Source organism: Sarcophilus harrisii, chromosome 3 (assembly GCF_902635505.1).
Source record: "Sarcophilus harrisii chromosome 3, mSarHar1.11, whole genome shotgun sequence".
NCBI lineage: Eukaryota > Metazoa > Chordata > Mammalia > Dasyuromorphia > Dasyuridae > Sarcophilus > Sarcophilus harrisii.
In genome coordinates, this window is record NC_045428.1 from 54,438,462 (window position 1) to 54,457,518 (window position 19,057).

General features: G+C 35.5%; 1 protein-coding gene across 5 annotated transcripts in view; it reads right to left on the reverse strand.

Moving 5' to 3' along the window:
- Positions 1-19,057, reverse strand: part of RHBDD1 (rhomboid domain containing 1) — a 181,711-nt gene that overhangs the window by 46,032 nt on the left and 116,622 nt on the right. The window contains exon 7 of one of the 5 annotated variants that reach the window (XM_031957947.1): positions 12,700-13,363. The exons of the other annotated variants lie outside the window; for them this stretch is intronic. Within the exon in view, the coding sequence (XP_031813807.1) occupies positions 13,356-13,363 (8 nt within the window). The 3' untranslated portion in view covers positions 12,700-13,355. Of the gene's footprint in view, positions 1-12,699; positions 13,364-19,057 lie in introns of those variants that run through there. 5 annotated transcript variants of the gene reach the window in all.

Below are 19,057 nucleotides of genomic sequence, written 5' to 3' on the forward strand. Positions count from 1 at the left end.
CATAGTGAAAGACAATTTTACTGAATACTCTTAAAGTAACTTGCAAAAGCAAAAGAAATGGCCCAGTGTTTCTTAGCATGGGGTCCATTTGATGAAACATGGCCAGTTGCAGAAAAAAAATATCTAATAATCAGAGAACATTGTAGGGTATTTGAAAATCAAATGAAAAAATACTAATCTGGGCTCCTTCATAAACTTTTGTTACATGAATTTAGGAATTTGTATTTCTCTAGACTTAGGTCTAGAGATTGTGCCTTCCTTTTTGTTCCTAATTTTGAAAATACAGAGAAAGACTTTCAAAATAAACTAAATTCTTTTTAAATCAGATCATCAGAAAATGCATCTGAATCTAGAGGAGAAAAGGAAACTTCAGGAAAGAATATACTCACAAGAATTATGAAAATAGTTCAAGGACAAGGTGCTTAACATATCATTTATATTCATCCAATTACTCTTAACACTTTCTTCAAAAAAGAAATACTGTAGTGACTTGGTCCTGCAATATCAGCAGCTGTCAATTATACGTGTTAATGGAGAGAAGCTCTAACAGTATGAATCTGTCCATCAACTTCATGATAGTTACAAAATTTGAAATGTATGAATAGATTGAAATAATATTTCTTGTTACAGTGATGAATGGGTGGTGAGGTGCTGTCCTTCTATGATGACCTTCTCATTCAATGTGGTTTAATGGGAGAAAAAAATTACTGGCTATGGAACCAGAAGGCTAGAGTCCACAGTCCCCCCCTTTTTTTTCCCCAACTGAACACTGATGAAGAAGGCACAAAACCATGCTCCTGGAGGCATTAACAAATATATATTCTCTCTCACCTCACCTGAGCCTTCTTTGTTACAGGACAGACATTTTATTCATTTCCTATTGGCTCCCTATTATTAATCTTCTTAAGCCTCCAACTCTATTACAATTATCCTTTTTTGCTCAATCATCAATCTCACCTTTTGTTTTCACAATCTCATGGTCATTTGTCATGTGCTTTCTCATTTCTATACTCTTCCTCCCAACCCTACTGCCTCCAACCTCAAAACCTTCTTTAGATCTTTATCAACCTTTCCTTTTTTTTCTTTCACCACTGCAGATTGAGGTGACTCTGATTGCTATTAAAGCTAATTCATTTTTGCTTTGCCCTTCCTTTTCGACTCTTGGAATTTGTGAATCACTCCTCTTTCCCCCATCTTCTTAATTTAATTATATGCAAATAAGTTTGATTTTGATTCCCAGCAATATTTCAAGAAAATTTATGATCACTTAGAAATAGAAGCAGGGACCACTGAGAGATAGTATGGGTCTATCAATAACACATTGTGTCCTACTTAGCCTTATTTCTTAGAAGGGTCAGTAGAACAGGAGGATACCTCAGACAAAGCTTTTCTGGATTTCATCAGAGGGACTTGTGATATTCTTGTGGGCAAGACATGGTTGAAGTGACTCACACCCTCTACCCCTAGAAATCCCTCTGAATGGAGGCAGGAATGGAGATTCTCCAAACCTTCACCTAAGGAGGATGCCCCAAACAGCCTTCTCTTTATTCCCCGTTAGGCTGCATCCCTTTGGCCTTCTTAATTCCCCATCTCACCAGGTACCTTCTCTTCCCCTCCCTTTTCAGCTTCTTTTAGTGTGCTGTCTTTCCTCATTAGACTGTAAAAATGTAAAGGCAGGGTATTTTTTTTTTTTTTTTGATGTTTTTATTCCTAGTACTAAGCACAGTACCTGGAACATGATAGGCATTTAGTAAATATTTATTGACTGAGGACATACATCACATCTGGAGTATTACATTCAGTTCTGAACACATTTTCTGAAGGACAATGTCAAACTCGATCATGTACAGAGGCCACTTACTGAGAACTGAATACCTGCTTACACAAGGATCTGCTGAAGGAATAAGGCATGTTTAACCCAGAATATGAGATCTGTAGAGTAGAGAGGGAGCACACAGGATTTGTTGTCTGCATGCATCTGAAATGTCACATGGAAAATGAACTGGGCTTGTATTTGGTCCAAGAATGACAAAGTCTAGAAAAAAGAAAGCTGCAGTTTCATAAATACATTGCATATAAACTGGGGTAGGGCAGGAGGAATGTTGCAGAGAGACTACAGAAGATTTAAACCAGGAAAACTGCCTCTGACAGTGACTGTGGGATTCTAGGCAATTGATTTAACCAGCCAGTGCAACACTGAAAGTTGCAGAGATTTTGACTTTTACACAGGTAGAAGAATATTCCTCACTTGGGGGTTACTCTGTAATGAAACTATGGGTCCATTCCTCTCTCCCTACCTCACTCTTTCTATCCATCCATCTGTCCATCCATCCATCCATCCAGCTATCTATCTATGTATCTATCTTGTCTGCTTATCTGACATCTATTTATTTCCTATCACTTATAACTAATCTATGTCTCTCATCTACCTACCCACATTTTTATTATCTATCATTTATATCTATCTATGTCTACTGTTCATCTATTTATCTCTCATTTTCCTATCCACCTATCTCTCATCCATTTATTACTTATGTTTTTCTCTCATCCATTTATCTTTCATCTATTATCTATTTATCTGCTACCACCTATATCTAATCCATCTCTATCTCTCATATATCTACCCATCTTTCTATTATCTATCTACTAAATCTCATCTATAACTACATTAATCTCTCATCTACCTCATTTATCTCTTATCAAATATATCTATGTTTATCTCTCATCTATTTATTGCTTACTTACCTACCCACCTATCACTCATTTATTTATCTCTCGCCAATCTACCCACCTTTCTATTATCTATCTCTCATCTATAACTATGTTAATCTCTCATTTACCTCATTTATCTCTTATCAACTATATTTATGTCTATTTCTCATCTATATATTGCTCACTTACCTACCCACCTCTCTCTTTCATCTATTTATTTCATCTATTATCTATTTATTAGCTCTATCTTTCTCTCATCTATTTATATATCATCTATAACTATTCCCTATATCTAATCTATATAACTAATAACTAATATAGGTCTCATCTATTTATCTACTCTAATCTATCTGCACATACATGTATGCATACATATGTACATGTGTGTACACACGTACACACATACACACATGATTCCTATGCCTAAAATCTTTCCAGCAGAGGTCAGAGAAGCATTTGTTAAAAGAGATGTCACAAAGATTTCTGTTTTGGATGAGAGAATACAATAAATGAACTCCAGAGTTCTTTTCGCTTCTAACATTTCATTTTCCTGAATACAGAAAGGAGTCAACTTTACCGTGGTTATTTCAGCTGAAGACTTAGGGGGTACATGATTGCTTGTCTTCAAATGATTGAAGGATTGTCATGTGCAAGAGGTATTAGATATGGTTTGCTTGGCCCCAGTGATCAGAACTGGCACTGAGGGGTCCTACTGAGAGATCCTGCTGGGAGGCAGACCTGCTCAACAATGAGAATGGTCTACAAGTGGACTGTGCTGCCCCTGGAAGGAGTGAATTTCCAGACAATGGAAGTCTTCAGAGAAAGGCTAAATATTCACCTGGGGAGAGCATTATAGATGAGATTCCTGATAACCTCTGAGATCCTTCTCAATTCAGATCTGCTTTGTATTAACCTATTGCTTTTCCAAGCTAATTTGTGGAAGCACTAAATAAAGTATAATCTTTGGGAATTATCTAATTTATGCTTTCTGGAATATCAATCTGATCATCATTTTAACTTTAAAGTAACGTGAAAGAATGACTGCAACCATATAAAAGGAAATAATATCAGCAAAATAAATAAATAAATAAAAGGGGCAAAGTGACTATAGTGAACACCCTTGACTTTGAAGAATTAAAGAGATAATGCACCTCTCTGTCATTTTCGCAGAAGTATGGGATTATGGCTGTAAAGCAATGCTTTTCCTGCCATTCTAAGTGGAACTTTGGGTTAGCTTTGTTGAAATGATCCCCACCACTACTACTACCACTCCCACACTACCACTTCTTTTCTTTTTTATTCTTTGTCACAAGTGGTGGCTCACTAGGTAGAGAAGGAGAACTATATATTGGGTATCCTATAAGCCTTAAGACACTTTTAAGCTTTCAACAGCTTAATATCGCAATAAGATTTTTCGTCTACCTTGTGCTTATAAATAAAAGTGATAAAAAAATGAAGCTATCAAATATAACAAATATACAAAAATAATTGTATATTTTATTGTAATTGTAATAAATAACTGTATATTTTTGAAAATAAGTAGCAAATAGCATTATGAACCCTCAAGTTTTTGAAGGAGGAAAAAATAACTAAAATAATTTAAATGATGATGATAGACTTTTTCTTATGGAGGAGATAAGGAACTGAAAAAACTGGCTGATGATAAAATTAGTTAAAGGAAAAAGTATCAGGTTGTGTACCTTGTACTTATAAGTAAGTGATTAAAAAATGAAGGTATCAGTAAAAATAACTGTATCCTCTTTAAAAATAAGTAGCAAGTAACATTATGAAACCCTGAAATTTTTGAAGGACAAAATAAGCAAAATAATTTAAATGATGATAGCCTTTTTACAAAATAAAAAAAGAACTGAAAAAACTGGCTGATGATAAAATTAATCAAAGGAAAAGGTGTCAGACTCTTAGTAGTTATGTTGTTGCTTAAACCTTAGATCTTTATTGGTGAATATTCAAAATGAATGGTGGTTTCTTAATTCAAGTTGAGAACTGGAAGCCTGTGCCATGGCCAAGGGTCTAACAGCCTACTGTGGAGCACGGGAATGTTCTCAGGATGTCCTAATACTTAGGGAATATTATGGTGCTGACCTGATCCTTGGTACTTGCCCCTTAAACTGACTGGGGCCCCATAACTATCCAGAAGACAATATTGTCTGAAGACAAAACCACCTGATTGTTCAGGATGCGATCATGAACCAGAGTTTCCTGTGGGCCTTGGACATCTGAGGATACTTGTGCTCTTTGACTTTGACCAACTGAACCAAAGTCCTTTAATAACTAGCTTGTGAATTCCTCATGAAGTCTAGCTTTTGTTTTTCTTCTATACCATTCCTAAGTGTTTAATATATATTTTGGTACTGATGGGTAAATACAGTAGATGCCCAGAGAAGGTACCTATAAAGAGATGTACATGTGATACCTGGCAATCCAGAGGCAAAGGGTTCTTATTGCTTTAATAGCTTAACTTTGTATTAAGACTAAATTTGGTTTAATAACCAATAGGGCACTCAATAAAAACACCTGGGAGCCATCTCCAAATCATTCTGACCAGATATTAATCAAACCCTGAACCCTTATCGCTCTGAAGGAGAGAGGCTGGTGACTGCACAGCCTCTCACTTATTCACTTGCAAATCATGACATCACTTTCCTGTTGTCAAGACCTCTTCCAGAAGGAAGGACAAACAACAATCAACACTCTTTCAATCAGCAATAGCCGTTAATACTAACCTCAGGGTCCACTCTTACTAACATTTACATTTACAAAGAAAGGAGAACAAATCAGAATGATCAAACTAGAAGGAAAATGTTGAACTCAATCAACTAATTTGGTTTTTGTTTGTTTAAATAACATTTAATAACTAATGGGCTTTTGTGTGTATAATGATGAATTGTTTTGAAATACAACAACAAAACAGGGATATTTTAAGAATATAGTCACTCCAGAAATAAAACTTATGCAAAAGAAATTTGTTTAAAACAAAAACTAATTTCAGTAAGAAGTAGTGTCTTGACCTTGTGGCAGAAAGCCAGCCTTGCCAGTTTTTCAGTAGTAATTATTGCCAATAGTAATACTGAATGATTTTTACTCCAAACTCATCTCTTTCTCCTACGTCAGAATTTAGTATATACTGTTTCTCCAAGAAAGCGATCTCTCAAGTCTTATTGTGTGAGTATTGGAGAATTATTCTCTCTGTATATAATTTTTTACAATGCTTCAAAAGCAGAAAACAGAACTTACAAAGAATACACTGCATGGCCCTCTCTTATATAAATGGATAAATGAACATACAAAATGAATGCATGAATAAATAAACAAGTGGATGAATGAGCAGTGCCTCAAACAGAGCACAAACCCAATAAATTGAATTGCCTGAGGTCCCATTGCCAATTGGAGGCTGAGTTGGGAAGAGACTCCAGGTTCAGGGCTCCTGTTACAATATCAACAATTTGATTCCACAAGAGTATCTTAAGTCTGGATCATGGATGGGTCACCATCAGTGTGATCTTGACTGATTCAATTTAGATATTTATTAATATTGCTCCGTGATAATAAGACTATTAATAATAGATGATATTTATGTAATATTTTATGGTTTATCAAGTTCTTTATAAAGGTTTATTACATCATTTCTTCTTCACAGTCACCCTGCAAGGTAGGTACTGTTATTACTGTGAAAAAATGAGACTCAGAGAGATTGCCTTGTCCAAGATCATACAGATAGGAAGTGTCTAAGGCAGAATTTGAATGTTTTCTTTACTCTCAAGTCTAATCTTCTAACTACTACACCATGTTGATTCAGTACACAAAGAAGTATATCAAGCCTCAGTAATACAAATACGAAAACAAAACAACCATGCTTATCCCTACCCTCAAAGTGCAAACCAACTAGTAAGGTGAATGAGACTACCACAAATAAGCTTAATAAATGTTAGAATCAACAAAATGCATGATATAAATTACAAAGACCTGCAAGATTAAAGACAGGATTCACTTCTGCCTGGAGGTTGAGGAGACAAATAGGGAGAGAAATGAGGAAAGGTTTCAATGAGGAAATGTTGCCTAAGAAAGGACAATATGAGATCAGGTTATAAGTGGGCTTGACCATAGCATTTATGAAAAGGAATGAAGAGCATGAAATAAAACTGAAGAGATAGGCTGGGGTCAGATTGAGGAAGGCTTTGAATGCCAGGTGGCCTTTATATTTCATAATGTAGATTTAGAGGGAAAACTTAATTAAGAGTCACCTATAGGGAAATGACATAGTCTGACCTGTGCAAGATGTCTATTGGCAGTATGAAGGATATAGGTTGGCAAAGAACAGAGACTAAAAGCAGGGAAATATTGACTGAAGTATTATAATTTCAGCCTCTGCTAATGATGGCAGTTGGGTGCCTTAAAGATATCTGGTAGGCTGCAAATTTTCTTACACAGAAGGGGGAGTTCTTGGTGAAAATATTTTTTTTAAATGTTAAAACTTATTTAAATTTATATTTTCTTCCAAATCTACTCATACTGTGTGATCACCTATAATTTCAAGGCTAATGGAGAAGAAGAACTGATGGATCACATTCTAAAAGGGTAAAAAGCGTGATGGTCATTAGGATATTACCATCAAAGGGCAGAAATGTTCATTGATTCTAAGTAATACACATTCCCCATTCCATGCTCCCCTCACCTATACTAGGAAAATGATTATTTTCTGAAAATCAATTCCTACCATTTTTACATAGCTAAATTACAGGCTACCATAAATTTATCCAAAATACAGTTGGGTTTAGATATGGTTTCATTCTTCCATCTCCCTCATTTTTGCCCTCATCCTCCCAACTAATATGAAAATATGAACCACAGTCCTGAAAATGAGCCCAGACACATTTGCAATGGGGTGAAAATTAGAGTCCCAAGTATAAGTCTTGGCTCTGAAACTGACTGATGGCACTTTTGTGAACCTGAAGAGAAGACTTGATGGAGACATGATAATGTCTTCGTGCATCTGAAGGACCATCATGTACATTTATTTGGTCTCTTGGGGGGCTCCAAAGGGAAGATCCAGCACAAGAGTAGGAAATGTCAGGAGGCCACTGTAGGCCTGTAGGAAAATGTGGCAGTGCTGACTGGAATATGATTTCTATCAAAGAATCAGGGTTCTTGTTCTGGGAAATGGAGAAGTGAACTAAAAATAGAAATTGGCAGCAAATGGCAAGAAATCCAACTAAAGCAATTTATATATACCATAAGATAAGTTATTTTGTTTTGAAATCTTTTGAAAGTTAACCAGTTCTGGCATAAAAGGCTAATACAGGTCAGAATGTAAAGACTATCAGAGACTATCTGGAGACTACCAATAAAAACTCAAAATGAATTATAAAGGCACAAAAGTGATTTTTCAAAAAAATTGTATAATGGATATAAAGTAGAGGGGGAATATTAAGATGCTTCAGACCCCTGAAAAGGCTAATAATACATAGCAGATTATTATTTGCTTCCCTTCTATATCCTGGCTTAGTCAATCAACAAGAAAACTCGAGTGGGAATAAAACTTTAAAATGGGCTGATATGTGACATCTTTGGGAGAAAGATAAAGACAGGAGGCTAATCTTCAAAAACTAAAGATACAACAGCAATAATAATTTTGGAGAAAGCATGGAATACTCCTTTCTAAATGTTATTAAATATAAACATCACCATAGCCAGTTCTAGCATTTCAGGAGACCCATTTCATAAACCTCCCAAATCGGGAGGACCCTCCAATTCCTTTCAGCGGCTTCATCGCTCTCAGACTACAGTAAACTATTTAAATTCAGTTTAATATTTGTGAATTAAGTGTAGGGTCTATGACACTGTATCAAGGTAAAGGCAAATACTACAAATGTAATTAAGCTCTAAGAAAGAGTACTTATTAATGTTAACTCAATATATTCTGAGCCTAATTTTACCATGATTACTGGTCTAAGCATCCAAATTCCTGCCTTCATAGGCTGCCATCTAGATTTTTTAAAAAAGATCCTCTGACTCTCTGGATGGTATTTGTCCATCGATTTCTACAGTTTTTGATTTAGCATTAATAATCCAGACTGTTTAGGTAAGCAGATAGAACACTAGTGTATTATATGATAAAAAGAGATCCAACTCTAGGATTAATACCCCGCAGGCCAAAACATATAGTGTGCATTTGTTAATCAATCAATCAATCCAATATTTATGGGATGGGTACTATGTACCAAGCAATGTACTAAGTGCTGGAGATACAAATAAAGAGAGAGAGAGAAAACGTGAACTGCAGACATCTCCTATCAGCAAACTGTGAAGACAGTTACAGGGAAGGCAGGAGTTTAGATGACATGACAACTAGAAAGGGAAAGAAGGAAAGAAATTCAGGCAATTCCAACTTTCAAGTGGTACCTGTCTGTACATCTCTCATCCATCTGTTTCAAGTGGCACAATTGAATTTTTACCCATGTTAAGTAGCTGTTTGCCAGCCATATAATTGTAAACAGCAGAGAATAGCATGCTTTTAGGAAATACATATCCTTTAAAAAGGACAGTGCTCATTCAGTCTCATTATTCTTCAAGCTAATTGACAGGGAAGAACATCCTAATTGCTCATTAGCACTGTAAATGTATCCTGTGTCTTGTGTCAGGGTCTGAGGAGACAGAGCAGTGCAGCTGCCTACTGTTGTTTCTTTGGGGCTCACCACATTATATTTACATAGCTAAAAAACAAAAAAATATGCTGGCTAACATAAATTTATCCAAAATACAGCGGGATTTGGGTGGCTCTCTGCATCACCCTCTCATCTCTCCCATTTTCACCACTCCAACCCCCAGCTAATAATATGAACCATAGCCCTGATTAAATATCATTAACTGGGTCTGCTAGGTTTTCTTAAGAGTAGTCTTTTTATGGAAATTGCTCTTGGTTACATGGTAACCTGCCAAAATGGCAGTGGATGGAAGGAGTCCTCCCTCTAGTACACTGATGTGCCTTGCTCTTTCTCCCAAGAATTCAAGAGTGGGAAGAATACAAGCAGGACAAAACTAAGAAGGGAAACGGGAACTTTGTACAATGACTATTAAAAATGCTGCACATTTGCACTTCTTAAACTGTGGTTGTCAACTCCATAAAGGGTCTCATGGCTGAATGTGGGAATAGCAAAATTATGATTTATTATAAATAAATGTTTAATTTTTATATTTATTTTATTTACCTACCCAGGTTCACAAAAATTTCTTGTGAGTGGAAAAAGTTTAAGAAGCCCTGTGTTAGTACAGTTTTAACAAGTCTCTTTTTCAATATCCCAGGATTTAAAAAGAAAGCTTCGTATCATTTAAAATTTCAACTATGTTCATAAAACAAACTTTGGAATCCACTGACTTTTAAATATTTTGTTCAGAATATTGGCACACAGAATTCAAAGCTTATATCAATTCACAATTGTTTAGTTTGAATGAAAATTATCTGATTTCTCTCCCCCAAATCAGGACAATCGGTAAATTCTCTTTAGGAAAAGGGCATTATTTCTTTAAACAAAGTGCTTGAACAGTACTTTTTTGCTTTCTTCTTTTAAAGTTAATCTTATGAAATACCGTAGAATGTATATGTGTGCCTTCGTGTATCTTTATGTAGATGTTAGGTGTGTTTAAGACATTTCTTAGGGGGCATTTAGTTGGTGAAGTGGATAGAGCACCAGCCCTGAAGTCAGGAGGATCTGGGCTCAAATCTGGCCTTAGACACTTAACACTTCCTAGCTGTGTGACCCTGGGCAAGTCATTTAACCCCAATTGTCTCAGCAAAAAAAAAAAAAAAAAAAAAAAAAAAAAAAAAAAAAAAGAAATTTCTTAGCCAGGAATTTAAGGCCTTCCAAAGAGTTGCTTCTACTTACCTTTTCAACCTTATTTCACATCACTCTCCTTCATGAATTCTACACTCCTGCTCCATGCAGGAACACAAGCTGTCTCCCTGTCAGGAAGGTATAGCTTCCTTACCACTTCTTTGAATACACATCTTTCTTCAAGGCTCCAGGAAAAAGTGTTACAATCCTGAATTTTTCTAGTACTATTCAATTTTTCTAGAACTATTAATTACTTTTTCTAGTACTATTAATTACTCACATACATCATATAAGGCTCTCAGTTAGATGTAAGTTTTGGGGGACTAAAATCATGGTAAAATATAAACTCCTACCATCTAGTCTTGTGTCTTACATATATTAAAATACTCCAATCAATTTATGATAACACCTTTTAGTCTTGGTCTTGAAGTCTATTCACACTAGTCCAGTATCTTTCCACAGTCCTTCAGGGGCTTTAGTTTAGAGTCTCTTTGTCATATAGGAATATGGGTAAAATGTTGGTAGTGAAAAAATGGGACTTGACTGTGACAAGAACGTTTTGGAATCAGTAAAAAGTGCTTTGCAACTTCCTGAAAACAATCCAGACTACTCTTGTCTTTTTCAAATTTGGACCCAGTTTATTGTGTTTGGTCAATACTTAGATTGAATCCTGGAAGGAATTTACATCAGTGACAAATCTTAAATTTGACAAGTTATTCATACTTGGAAGAAGTAGTATCCTGTGTAATACAGAAAAAAGAGAACAGGATTTAGAGTCTATTTACTTGGATTCAAATCCAACTCTATTACCAGTTGTAAGTTCCCAAATTGTGAGCCATAACTCTCCTCAACAGAGAAGTACTCTTATAGAAGTATTATGGGACAATTTTTTTTTTTTGCAAAATTACTTAATAAATGTAACCTGAACCTTAATAAATGGTGATCCTGAGCTCACTCAGGGTCTTTCCCTTACCTCCTGTACCACCAGCATTGAAAATAAACTAGCAGATTCAAGGAAACAACACAAGCTTTCATCAAACATCTCTCCCCCTCCTACCCCATTTCCTTCCTCTCCCTTTCTTGTGCCATGAAGGTCCTAGTTCTAGGATGAAAAAATTTGCTTGGGCCTCAACAGTCAGCTAGGCCTTCAAGAGCAAATCACCCTTCAGGAATAAAAACCTGCTACAGGAGCTACAACCTGAAAGCATCAATGATGCACGGCCCAAGTTCTTAACTGACAGAACTGAGAAAAGCAGGCTTTGAACTGTGGGTGCCAGGAAAAACAGACTCCAAACAGATGGTGCCAGAGAACTAAGGAACAGAGAGAGTGGGACAGGTTAGCAGGACAGGAAACTGCATGGTTCACAGCTGTGCAATTGTTTGTGGCAGACATATAGGCTGGTGAACCATGAATTGCTTAGTGTGGGAGGCTGAGGTACTTTGAGATCCAGCCGCCAAAGAAACCACAATAAGATGGAAGAAAGTAAGTGATAAGAAAAAGGGGAGAAGGGGCAAAAGGCACTGATAAAACTTATTAAAAATAAAAAATTGAACAAAATGAGGGAGTAGAAATAAATGATTTCTAAACTTATAGTTAATAATACATATTTTAATAAATGTTAACAAATAACATGGTAATATATAAGAAATATAATTTTATGATCTTACAATTCTATAATCTAATAATTAATACTTATTCAATGCAATAGATTCCATAGCTTGGTAGATACATGGAAGATAGAAGACAGACTTAGATTCAGGTGACTCTGTAATTCTTTCCTGAATTAAATAGTTACCTGATCTGATTTATTTGTTATTGAAAGTCTCTATGTGGTATAGAACCTAAACTCTGATTTGTGAACTATGTGATATTGGGTAAGCCATCCATCCAGGCCTTAGTATCTTTATTTTATAGATATCCCATATATCTGAGCTTGGGATATATAATTTCAAAGACCCTTCTGGAGCTAAAGCTATTTCCTAAAAACTTCATATGTACATATGAATTATAATTAATTCAACAAACATTTGTTTATTAAACATTACCATGTTATTTGTTAACATTATTAAAATATATTATTATTAACTCATCAGATATTTACTAAAGTGTTTTTTTTTTTAACCATTCAGTACAAAGCACACTATTTTTGGGTTTTGTTTCTTATTTTTAGATTTAGGACTTTTCCTTCAATTGTGATCCAGTTTTAGGCAATAGTCTCATATGTGGGGACTTCAAGTCAATAAATCTCTATTAATCTGTAATTCATTGAAAAAAAAAGTGGCAGGGGAGGGGTCTGGATCTGTAATTTCATTGGTGAAGGTGATTCCCCTTTATCAATGTTAATCTGAAATGGTTCTTCAGTCTATAGTTTTAGAAAGTTGTTTAGGCAACTGAGTGTTTACAAGATGAGAAAATTGAGACCATTTTGTTTAAATTATCTTTTCTTCCCCTTTCTCTGCATTTCTGCCCTCTTGATATATGCTTCCCTCACTCTCTACTCCTTTGCCACACTCTCTGATTAGGAGACGGCCCTTCTCCCAGGCAAGATCAAGCCTTCCCATTACCCACCCCTGTGTTTGTCATGTACCAATCCAATAATTTACATAAGTCATACATAATATGCACAAAGTATACTTTTTGCATGTTTTGATGCATATAAATGCACACATCGATATACATAAATGAGACAGTAAAACAAAGCATAGATCTGGAGGCAGAAGACCTGGATTGGCAACTTCCAGGCAGTGTGATTTTGTTTCACCATTTCCTCTTCCTTCTTCCTGTACAACAGGTTATTCATCTGTAATATGGGATTAAATAATATCTAAGATCACTTCCAGTTCTAAATCTAGGTTCCTCTAATACATGGGCACATCTATATATAAAGACACGTGAGTACAATGCAACATGTATACATATGTATATAAAAAAAATCTATTTAACAAGTTCTAAGTCACATGTGTTTTCAAGAAGACAGAGGGGAGAAGGTATTTTGTAACATGTCAATGGTTCATTAGAGTAACAATTCAAGAAATAGCCATCAGGATGTATGAGTTGGTTTGCTTTTGATACTGCCCTTAGCTAATCTATCTCTCAGGTGGTGTTTTTTCAATTGAATAGAAGATTTTCCTGGGGGAAACCGAATGATTAAATGACTGAAGAAAAAAATTAAGTGGTCCCACAGAATTAGCTGAACATTTTGGGCTTGGACTATACCATTCCTAACCATGTCAGGCCAACAAAGACATTGGATTTGGCAGAAACTGCTAATGTTTAATGTGAGCCAACTTAGCTGAATACAAATTTATAACTGAATAAGACTTGAGTCTACTGGCAAAGTACAAACTATTGAAATTCCCGGTTATATAAGTGATGCGATGGGTATTGGCCTTGCAGAAAATGATCTCTGTGCCACAAAAATCCAGACCAACCTGTAAGGAGGAAATGAGATTTCCAAGATTTCTAAGAGCCCTGCCAACAATCCCCAACTCTCCTCATCACCTCCTAGTTATACCCACTTACTTCCTACCTACCTGATAGGCCATACTCACACAATCTTGCTCTAAGAAGGGATTTCAAGGACTATTTAACCAACTCCTCATTTTGAAGATAAAGAACTTCCTGACCATGTGAATACAGTTAGTTAAATTAAGCAGGCAACTAATCCATGATCAGCTAACAAATAGATTTCCTAACTCTTATGTCACAGATGCTGCCATGTTGCTACAGTAATTTTAAGCAATATAAACCCAGTCCTCTGCTTCAAAGTATGTAAAAATATTCTTAATTTAACTACAGATGCCAATTCCCTTTACAAACTAAATGCAAGATAACAGGTCATATTCAATTTATCTTCAATGTGACTTAAAATCTAAGGATCTCTGATAATTCTTGGGACAATATTAACTAAAAAAATTCATATATCTTAATTAATGTAGAATTCTGATTAGCTAACATATAGGTTTCCCAACTCCTATGTCACAGATGCTGCCATGATGCCACAGTAATTTTAAGCAATATAAAAGCAGTCCTCTGCTTCAAAGTATGCAAAATATTCTTAATTTAACTACAGATGCAATTCCCTTTACAAACTAAATACAAGATAACAGGTCATATTCAATTTATCTTCAATGTGACTTAAAATCTAGGATCTCTGATAATTCTTGGGAAATTTTTAACTAAAAGAATTCATATGTCTTGAAAGTTCTGTTAAAAAGAACTTCAAATATTTCATTTTAAAACTTACTAGAAAATAACAGATGTAAAATTTACTAGAAAATAAAAGTATCAAAGATTAGGTTCAATTTCTAAAACTGCTTTGGCAGCTGCTACTGGGGGGGGGGGGGGGGAGAGAAAAAGGAAGAAGAAAGGAGAGAAGAGGGAAAGAATTGTATTTTGACAAACTAGGTCCTATCTTCTATTAGAGAATAAAATAAATTGGGGAGGGGTGTACAAATGCTGGATTTCAAGAGCTGTGTATGTAAATATGATTCTGTGCCCACTGAGCATTTTGAAAAGGGTTGATGAGAATCACTAGTTACTCCATGTGTCAAAAAGGATTTCCGGCCTTAAATACACCATGCATGTTGGGCTGGCAGGCAAGGTTAGAAAATGGCCTTGTTTCCAGCTGGACCTGGGTGGCAGGCTACCCTTGTACCCACAAAAGGCGTGCATTATTCATCACCAGGGACAAGGAAAAACCAGGAGCTTGGGTTATAAGCTGGTGTCTGCCTTTTGACTTTAAAAAAAAAAGCTGGCAGTGATTCAAGTCCATTCTCTTGGTGTTGGGGGCATCAGCTGCCTTTTGGACACATGTTATAAAAGCTGAGACTGCCAACAGGAGAAGACAAGATCATTTAAAAAGAGCTTTAACTGCTTAATCCACTTGAAATCTAGGATACTGAGCCTGTATCCCAAAGAGATCATAAAAAAGGGGAAAGGACCCAATGTGTAAAAATGTTTGTGGCAGCTCTTTTTGTAGAGATGAGGAGCTGGAAACTGAGGGGATGCCCATTAGTTGGCGAATGGTTGAATAAGTTGTGGTATATGAATGTTATGGAATATTGTTGTTCTGTAAGAAATGACCAGCAGGCTGATTTCACAGAGACCGGGAGAGACTTACATGAACTGATGCTAAGTGAAATGAGCAGAACCAGGAGATCATTATACATGGCAACAGCAAGACTATGTGATGATCAACTGTGATGGACTTGGCTCTTTTCAACAATGAGATGATTCAAGGCAATTCCAAGAGACTTATGATGGAGAGAGCCATCTACACTCAGAGAGTGGACTGTGGAAACTGAATGTGGATCACAACATTGTATTTTCATCTTTTTTGTTGTTGTTTCCTTGCTTTTTGCTTTTTTTCCCTCATTTTTTTCTTTTTGATCTTTTTTTTTTTTTGTGTGTAGCATGATAATTGTGGAACTATGTATAGAAGAATTGCACTTGTTTAACATATATTGAATTACTTGACATCTAGGGAAGGGAATGGGAATAAGGGAGGGAGGAAAATTTGGCACAAGGTTTTACAAAGATGAATGCTGAAAACTATCTTTGCATATATTTTGATAATAAAAAGCTATTATTTAAAAATAAAAAAATTTTAAAATGAAATCTAGGAATATCATTTTTCTTACAAAAAAGGACTGTCCTAATAACAATAATAATGAGGAAGATGAAGATGAGGACATCAGCTGACATCTTTAAGTACTTTCAAGTTTACAAAGCATGGTTCACATAGTATTTGATGTTGATTTACATTAGAATTAGAGCAGGTGAATATTACAATTTTTTCTGTTTTATAGATGAAAAAAATCTTGGTTTCAGAAAGAATAAATGATCTTCCTAAAGTATAAGGCAGCCTGACATAGAAGATAGTGAGTCAATTTCCAAGTCAGGAAGACATGGGTTTAAGATTTTATTCTGACATATCTTGGCAGTGACAATCTGGGCCAGACTCACAGGGTCACAGGCAACCCTCTCTAAGATTCAACTTGCAGGAAAAATGCTGGTATATACTGGTAAAGGGAATTTAGCTTCTCTGATGAAATCACAAATCCACAACAAATCAAACCAAAAGAAATATCAACACAGAATTGACCACATCATACCCTTGTGCAAGAAGTCAGAGAATAAAATTATTTCAATGATTAAATCATTTATCACTTGAAGCACCTCCTACTATGTCTCCAGCCAGATTACTGAATATTACTTGTCTTCATGTATTTTATAGACTAGTCAAATTGGTCTACTTATTGCCTCTATAAGCACCCTATCTCCTGTCCTTACTCATTTACCCAGGCTGTCTGTTCCCCCTGCCTGAAATGCACCCTTTCCTCATCTTCACATCTTAGAAGGCCTTTGATCATCTCTGCAGTTGCTAGTGTCAACTCCACTCAATCCTTGGAATTAATTTGCATTTGTGTAGAGACCTTAATAAAAATCCTTATAAAATGACATAATAAATGGAAAGTGCCACGTAAATTTTAAAACACCACATGAATGCTAGTGATTATTATTTTGCATTTAAATATCAGTAATCACATTGTTTCTCCCAAGAGAAGCAGTAAGCTTCAGTCCAGAGACTGCTTTCTTGTTATCTAATATCCTTAGCATATAGTAAAAGCCAGATTATATATAAGCACACATACATGGAATATGCACAAACATGTATATACATATGTACATAGATACATGCATATGTATATGATAGGTATATTGTATATTATATGTGTGTTTATATAAAAATGTGTATGTATGTATACACACACACACACACATACACACACATACACACACACATACACACACATATAAAGTGAATGAATGAATGGATGGATGGATGGTTTGCCCACATAAGTAGTTACTATCAGAGATAGGAACTGAATTCAAGTCTCCTTTGCTTCAAATCTGAAACCCACTGTTCAACATGATTTCTATAAGAGAACTGTCATACATGGCATCAGATATGGCACCTACAATCTAAGCCTGGCTCCCAAGAGCTCCATGAATTAGGCTGAAAGAATTCAAACAAGTACCAAGTATCAACAATGTCAAAATTTAAGATTACAAATCAATAATCTATTTCCTAATTTTGGTCTACAAGAAACTTAATTGAAAAATGACCTCATGCTTAGATTGGTAAAAGGCTTTCCTGGTGGTTAACTTACTAGAAAATGGTACCCTTAACACTTTTTTTTTTTTTTTTTATTTAATAGCCTTTTATTTACAGGATATATACATGGGTAACTTTACAGCATTAACAATTGCCAAACCTCTTGTTCCAATTTTTCACCTCTTACCCCCCCACCCCCTCCCCTAAATGTCAGGATGACCAGTAGATGTTAAATATATTAAAATATAACTTAGATACACAATAAGTATACATGACCAAAACATTATTTTGCTGTACAAAAAGAATCAGACTCTGAATTATTGTACAATTAGCTTGTGAAGGAAATCAAAAATGCAGGTGTGCATAACTATAGGGATTGGGAATTCAATGTAATGGTTTTTAGTCATCTCCCAGAGTTCTTTTTCTGGGCATAGCTAGTTCAGTTCATTACTGCTCCATTAGAAATGATTTGGTTGATCTCGTTGCTGAGGATGGCCTGGTCCATCAGAACTGGTCATCATATAGTATTGTTGTTGAAGTATATAATGATCTCCTGGTCCTGCTCATTTCACTCAGCATCAGTTCGTGTAAGTCTCTCCAGGCCTTTCTGAAATCATCCTGTTGGTCATTTCTTACAGAACAGTAATATTCCATAATTTTCATATACCACAATTTATTCAGCCATTCTCCAACTGATGGACATCCATTCAGTTTCCAGTTTCTAGCCACTACAAAAAGGGCTGCCACAAACATTCGTGCACATACAGGTCCCTTTCCCTTCTTTATAATCTCTTTGGGATATAATCCCAGTAGTAACACTGCTGGATCAAAGGGTATGCACAGTTTGATAACTTTTTGAGCATAGTTCCAAACTACTCTCCAAAATGGTTGGATTCGTTCACAACTCCACCAACAATGAATCAATGTCCCAGTTTTCCCACATCCCCTCCAACAATCATCATTATTTTTTCCTGTCATCTTAGCCAATCTGACAGGTGTGTAGTGGTATCTTAGAGTTGTCTTAATTTGCATTTCTCTGATTAATAATGACTTGGAGCATCTTTTCATATGACTAGAAATAGTTTCAATTTCTTCATCTGAGAATTGTCTGTTCATATCCTTTGACCATTTTTCAATTGGAGAATGGCTTGATTTTTTATAAATTAGAGTTAATTCTCTATATATTTTGGAAATGAGGCCTTTATCAGAACCTTTGACTGTAAAAATATTTTCCCAGTTTATTGCTTCCCTTCTAATCTTGTCTGCATTAGTTTTGTTTGTACAAAAACTTTTCAGTTTGGTATAATCGAAATTTTCTATTTTGTGATCAGTAATGATCTCTAGTTCTGCTTTGGTCATAAAGACCACCCTTAA